Source organism: Papaver somniferum, chromosome 3, assembly GCF_003573695.1.
Source record: "Papaver somniferum cultivar HN1 chromosome 3, ASM357369v1, whole genome shotgun sequence".
Lineage (NCBI taxonomy): Eukaryota > Viridiplantae > Streptophyta > Magnoliopsida > Ranunculales > Papaveraceae > Papaver > Papaver somniferum.
This window is the reverse complement of record NC_039360.1, coordinates 123,378,969-123,386,107: the sequence shown is the minus strand read 5'-3', so window position 1 is coordinate 123,386,107 and position 7,139 is coordinate 123,378,969. Positions and strand designations below refer to the sequence as shown.

General features: G+C 34.0%; 1 protein-coding gene across 1 annotated transcript; it reads right to left on the bottom strand.

Annotated features, from left to right (window-relative positions):
- Nucleotides 1-3,726: 3,726 nt before the first annotated feature.
- On the bottom strand, nucleotides 3,727-6,939 carry LOC113357246 (small GTPase LIP1-like). Its single transcript, XM_026600598.1, has 7 exons — nucleotides 6,539-6,939; nucleotides 5,879-5,970; nucleotides 5,647-5,788; nucleotides 5,048-5,352; nucleotides 4,724-4,777; nucleotides 4,493-4,623; nucleotides 3,727-4,196 (listed from the first exon to the last, which is right to left on the bottom strand). The coding sequence occupies exons 1-7, from the start codon at nucleotides 6,627-6,629 to the stop codon at nucleotides 4,001-4,003; spliced, it is 1,011 nt and encodes a 336-aa protein (XP_026456383.1). The 5' UTR covers nucleotides 6,630-6,939; the 3' UTR covers nucleotides 3,727-4,000.
- Nucleotides 6,940-7,139: the final 200 nt, after the last annotated feature.

Sequence of the window (7,139 nt, the reverse complement as noted above, 5' to 3'; positions counted from 1 at the left end):
ATATTACGGACGTGACTTAATAAGTCACGACTTTAAATATTCCCTTGTTATATGTTTGTAGAACAAACAATATCTTTATATATCTTCTGTGATATTTGTATATCTTTTGTAATCTTCATTAATATAAATATACATATTTTCCCTTGTGTTTGTCATTCATTCAGAACACCTAAATTATAGTCTCAATTTGGGAGCCACATATCTTAAGATGAGTCCGGTATTTCATGATCGTACAAAACATATCGAAATTGACTATCATTTTGTTCGTGAGAGAGTTCAAAGTGGACAATTTGTTGTTCGTTATATTTCATCTAAGGATCAAATTGCAGATATCTATACGAAATGTACTCCAAAGGATCATTATTGCGCTTTGCTCTAAGCTCAATGTCGTTGACAATCCGTTATATCGAGGGGGAGTGTTAGATATATTACGGACGTGACTTAATAAGTCACGACTGTAAACTTTCCTTTGTTATATGTTTGTGGAACAAGCAATAACTTTATATATCTTCTGCAATATTTGTATATCTTTTGTAATCTTCATTATAAAATATACATATTTTCCCTTGTGTTTCTCATACATTTAGAACACCTAAAATTATAGTCTTAACTAGATGAATACAATACTAAACTCGGAACTGGAAGAAGATTTGAAGATCAGAAGCAAAAATCTCAATTGAATTTCACATGATATTTCTTGATTCATTTATATTTTAATCTTAGAACGACAACACATCATTTTCAACGAAAAGAAATCATCAAAAAACTCAAATAAGAATCATCACATATAATCATCAGATTAAAATACATCAAAAACTAATTATGAATCAAAACCCAATCTCAAAATCAAAATCAGTAACAGAATCAATGATCTTTAATTTGAATTCAATAATCAAACTAGAAGAATCCAGTAGAAAACAAACTAAACTCGAAGGAACAAGTTCGTTATCTAGAGTTTGAAATACCTCAAAGAAGTAATGTGACTCCAAACACCAACATAATTCTTCTGTGAGCTTGAGTTAAAGATAAGGAATGAGTTATAGTTTTCAGATGAGACAAATGAATAGTCAAAAATCTACTTTATACCCTCTCTCTCTGCTCTTTCAAACTCCCTATATTTGTCTCTAAATTTCGTGGAAGCAAATTCAACGACCCATGATATTTGTTTCTTCAAAGGTTAAATGCTTTCATAACAAATGCCCTCATAATTACTAAGGGGTATTCAAAGAGTAAAATTCCCCCAAGGCCGCAATTAATGGAAATTTAAGACGTTTTTTTTTCATTATCATAATCTGGTTCTTTTCTTGAATTTCTTCTTTGTTTTTGAGCTTAAGTTCCTTTTATTTTAGAGATGAAATCGAAGATGAGCTGTTACTGACTTACCATCATCAAATGACTAAAACATGGTTCTCTATCGAGAGTGTTGGGCCTTTTGCCATTTGTAGGCACCACAAATTTTACAGCATTTCAGTTCACTAGACCAAGATACTTTATGTACTCATTGATCCACCCAATAAACTATTAGGATACTCGACTAATTTTTTTTTAATCGTGGAACGGGGATGGATACAGTACACTTGTAATATAACAATCCATAATTTAACTTACTTGCAAGTAGTATACAGGACACTTCCTTTACCAAAGAATGGAAATAAAAGAGTACACATTACAGAATTATCTATAATACAAAACAAAATGGGTTTTTGAGCAACCGATGGTCGGATAACATTTTGAGAGACAAATGGATGATCCAACCATCCCAGTCTCATCTCAGCCTACGACAACTGACGGTCATGTAAGTTGCAAACTCCATCGTCATAAATTTGCATTAATTGGACTTTCACTCAAATTAACTGTAAAAGAGATCCAAAAATGAAAGACTATCTTTGTTTTTTGGAATTCGCAAGCATGATGTATATATCTGTAAAGAATTTTCTTCATCAAGTAGGAAAAAAAACTTTTTGATCCTGCAAAAAATAATAATCAATCTCAGAGACTTTATCTATTGAACTCCAACAATGATATATAAAAAAAATTATAACAATAATAAACTCCAACAAATTAAAGAATTGTGCATAAAAACAATTATGTTAACAACTTCATCAACAAGACAAAAAACAGCAAAACGTATTTTGTTGGGTGCAAAACATGAAGAGTCTTCGAATATAAATGAGAAAATCTACCATAAATATCCAAGACACATCTCTTTTATCGAAATGTTATGAGAACATATTTCATCCGTATGCATCAAATCAGGAAGCTTTTAACCATTGGAAGTTTCATTGAAGTCAATAGTTGTTCTAAAGGTGAGTAACTTTGTACTTAGGGGATTCGTACTATTGATTTATTTGATAGTATATATATGTGACTTTTTTCCCTTAGTGATTGGCTGTTATGATCAGAATACAACTTTCTTTAAAAATCAATAGAAATCTCAACCCACTTATCCCGGTAAAGATTCCAATCCGTTAATATCCGCTAAAGATTTTTCATCGGGCTTTGATATTGAATAAAATGGAGTGACATTTATTATTGATTGAGTCAGGGGTTTAGATGTTTAATTATATTTTTGAATTGATTTGAAGTATGATACAACTACTGTTTTGTTGTCTATTGCAAATGGACACTTCTTTCATAGTAATTGGCGATTTGTGTTTCTTCATTCATGACTGTATTTGGTTGAATTCTGTATTAGCGGGTTCTTATTTATGTTTTTCTTTCTTTAATTAATTTTTTACCTGGGTAGGTAGCTTTCTCAGATGTTTGACTCATTGTATTTTGTTAATAATCCATTTCTCACAAGTTGTGTAAAAAAAAAAATTAGGTTGTGTTATGGAGTAAGGTTTTGAAAAAGAAATATTACCTATTTGTATTTAAGGCTAATGCAAGGTTTAACCCTGATTTGTTACCAGTCTCTTTGCATTAAACTATATTACAAGAACTTCGAAAAGGAGTTTCGTCTTTTTGATTTGTTAGTTTTTTTTTCCGAAGCATATTAGTTTTGCTGATAGCTTCTTAGGTAATCATTTTATCTAAGTATTATTAATGAAAGTGTGTTCTTAATTAAAACGAAATAAGACCAACTTCTTGTTTTGCTTTTCACAATCGATGATACCAAGATTTGATTTCATATGATTTGAATATCACTGTCTACTATGTGGATCATATACAAAGTAAAAATAAACGAAGGAACGAAGTTTTAGATAGTAATCTTCTATCATTTTGAAAAATGAATTATGTGTATTTTCTTGCTGAAAACTTGGGTTATGCATCGGACTCAACCAATCTATAGGTTAATAAATTTGATGTGATGAAAAGCATCCATTAGATTACAAGTTTAGATTTTTGGTCAGTAATTTCAAAGATTTTTCTCTTTTTGTGTTGTTATTCGTCTTAGAGTCTATAATAATTGCATTGTATTAATTTTGTCTATTTTTTATGGCATATATTGGGCTAATTTATCATAATTGCATTATATTTTATGGCTATTGGTGTTTTAAGTGAGTTCCCGGTTGATTTGGGAGTAATACGATCATAAAAAAATTTAGATTGTTGGTGTCATCGAGGAGTTTCCACCTACCTAAGTCTCTTCGGTCAGTTGTAATTTGTATAACTTCCCTCGATCTTATGTATATGTTAAGCTACCGGGTTGGGAGTTGATTTTAGCATGTGTATGCATGGACATTAGATCTGCACGATACAAAATGTAACTGTATCATAATTAGGTGGCTGCACGATAAATATTTTCTTTATCACGAAGAAAACACGATCAAACCAATACCCTTACGGCACGGGTTATTTCTAGTATCCAGCATTACAGAATAAAATTCAATATTTGTATGAAAACTGATAAATCATCTATCCATATACATTCGAGCATTCAGTAAACCTAATGATGAGATACGGAAAAAACCCACCAAACTCATAAAAGAATGATGCAGATTTCGACATCCAAACCAGTGATGCAACTTACAGGAGAAGTTCAGATGGGTCAAACAAATTACACATTAATATCCATTCTCTTAGACCTTGAGTTACCAACCTCTTGAGACCCAGCTGACATGGCAAATCTTGGGAGGTGATAGTTGTCAGAAACAGACACAGGTTGTTGGGGATAAAGCGTCGGAGGTGGTGTCAGGTTCCTTTGAGCTGGAAGGGGAGGAAGCATGTTATACTTGTACGGATCACCGCTTAAACTGTAGACAGGGGAGAAGAAAAAGAAAGTTATAAGGAGCCTCGTCCACATATTCTTTCTGCAGGTGAAATAAATAAGCATCTGAACATGAAAAAGTGCCGGAAAGCTGGCAGCAGTAGTTTATAAAGGAAATTTAGCAGTGTATCTAAAATTTTGAAAAGGATTGTTTTGTGAGTCCAAGGAAGAGTGAGAGAGGGAGTGCGGCCAGAATCATGTGTGTTAAAAACAAGGTTAATTATAATTTTTGACCAATCTATTAATAGACACAATTATGATGGTTCAGTAGCAAGAGTTTACTTTTGAGCTTTGCGATAATGATCATCATCGCTCAAACTATCTCCTGAATGGTGAACAGGTCTCTGAGATGGACTAACAGACCATGGATTTGATGCAGGTAATTCTTCGGAGAAATATCTTCTCCTGATCAACTGCAAAAGAGTTCCGGATATGTTAGTCGACAAGTTACTGTTTACCAAGACAATAATAGTAGTTTTGTGGTGTAAACTGATGAAACACCAATATACTGACCATGCGAAAGAATTTTGTCACAGCTTCCTTGTCAAATCTTGCTTCTTTAGCCGCCTGCAAAGATACACCAAAAGTTAAAGGGGGACTCCAAGTGAAGCTGAATCTATAAACAAAAGCACAACCAATAATTAAGAAGATATAAGATTTGATTTATTTTTAGCATTTCATAACTTTCATCTTTAATTTGCTATAGCATGCTAATTCTAGAGCAGCTGTTTAAAACCTGAAACTCCAATTATATTTTAATATTCTTTCTACTGCATTCAGTTATTCAATTCCAATTATGAATAGAAGCTAAACATTCTTAATTTTTGGATTTCTTACAGCAAGAAGCGCTCCACTGCCTGGAAAGCTCTCAGTCAGTGGAAGTTCGTCGCTAGATGGGAGCAAACCTTGTTTTTCCACCCACTGGCGAGCAGCGTCGACAAGATTTCCACTGCTTCCTCGTGGGCCCTCTTTTGCTGCAACATCTGCTTTGTTGCCAATAACAATGTATGGTACAGGTAGGCCACCAGGACCTCCAGATCCTAAAGGAGCTGAGAATGATCCATTTGCTGAGATTTCAACTGCCCACTTCTGCAAACTCTTTTTTGTCCTTGGTTGGGAGAGATCGTAGACGAATATAACACCTGTATGCAAGTCAAAGAAAAATGAAAATGCCATATTTCAGTAGGTTTACAGGCATTACACTATTACAAAATTATAGAAGCCGACTTGAAAAAGAATCAAACATCTTTCCCACCATTCTTTTCAAATACTGCTCGGGGAGTTACATGTTCTACAGTGATGTGATCTGACAATGTAATAGTCTACTTGAAATCAGCTCTAGGAACACCTGACAGTACTACATGTTCTTCTTGGTAATTTATGATGTAGTGTTTTAGGCCTTAAAGAAACTTAAACAACTAGAAATCGTTCCTCACCATTAATCTGCGAATAGAAAAGAGATCGGCAATCTTTGTACCGCTCGTGTCCTGAGATATCCCAAAGTTCAACAAAGAAGTCCCTTTCTGAATCACCTTTAATGCTATTAGAAGAGCTACCAGAGCTTCCATAAGTTGTATGCTGGATGTGAAAAGTAAGTAAAATGTCGATGAATAGCTTTAAGTATTAGCAGCTTCAAAATGCCTTGAAGAAAACCTACATCGACCTTACCTTCACACTTACTGAACACCCCACTGTTTGAGAAGGACGAGCAATAGACGAACCATTAACAATGAGCTGAACCAGTGACGATTTTCCCACACCTGCTAACAGAATGATACTCAGAAACAAAGTTCACGAGAGTAAAGAAGTTAAAGCATACATGAAGGTAGCGAAAAGTGTCATACTTTCTAAACAAGAGAATATAGCGTTTAATTTCACTAAATAGAATATACCAAGCACACAAGCACAACATCGGAATTGATTGTATGCCGGATAGATCTAAAGATTTCTTTGTTATCCAGACAGAACAATGGGTACTTGAAGTAACAAAGCACACTGCCAGAGGTTGTTTCCTACAATTCCACATATCTAAGAAGATGCTAATACTCTTCTTCACACTGACATGCAGATAATATCAAGCAATGTGACCATAACAAGTTTGTCAATACCTCTCTTACTACATAGAGTACTAGCACACAGTGTTTTGAGGTAGAAAACTATATCTTAAATGATGTAGCTTAACATCTTTCATTGTAATGTGTCAATCAATGGTTCAAATAATGTAAGGTGATTTTAAGGGATTTCAAATCTAACTCTAATATGGAATATGGATAAACACCTCAAAATCCCTAAAAAGGGGAATAATCAAAGTAATAAATAGATAGATACCTGAATCTCCAACTAAAAGTACTCTGATCTGCCCACAAGGAGGACCTCCATTTGACTCGTTGCTTTCCCTTTCTCGGTCTCTCCAAAACATTATTTTAACAACTATCTAAATTAGACAGTTCAACTTCTCCTGGAATTCAATATGGATATTTGAAGTATCATTCCTGATTAAAACCCCGAGAAGATCGGAGCTCCAATTCAAATCCGTGTTACAACCTCCCCCTCCCAAAGAAAATCAGAGAAATAAATGTCTTCAGTTCGCTGTTTCCACACTAACCTAGATTTTTAACTTGAAAATTAATCTGATATACTTCGCACAGTTAACAAAAATAATGAACACAATAAGATCTGAAAGAAGATGAAGAAGAAAATGTAAAGTTTACTTTACTGGATGTCTGGAACTCTGAACGCGAAAAAATTAAAAGTGTGTTTGTTTTTCTTTTATTCTGAACCACCTGACTCATCGCATTTGAATCTGACTCAGTCATCTGACTCAAAATTTGCCGTGTACGCTGGTTTTTGTTTAGGCCAAGTCCTATGAGTGCTAATCTAGCCGTTAGATTAGCAATCCACGTCAGCTAGGGCAACCTCTTATGGAAGT

What these genes read in the sequence shown, in the direction of transcription:
- LOC113357246 (XM_026600598.1), bottom strand. Translation starts at nt 6,629, where the DNA reads ATGTTTTGGAGAGACCGAGAAAGGGAAAGCAACGAGTCAAATGGAGGT. An exon ending in ACTTTTAGTTGGAGATTCAG is followed by an intron (nt 5,971 to 6,538) that starts GTATCTATCTAT and finishes TTCTGTTAGCAG; the next exon opens with GTGTGGGAAAATCGTCACTG. An exon ending in GGTGTTCAGTAAGTGTGAAG is followed by an intron (nt 5,789 to 5,878) that starts GTAAGGTCGATG and finishes TTTCACATCCAG; the next exon opens with CATACAACTTATGGAAGCTC.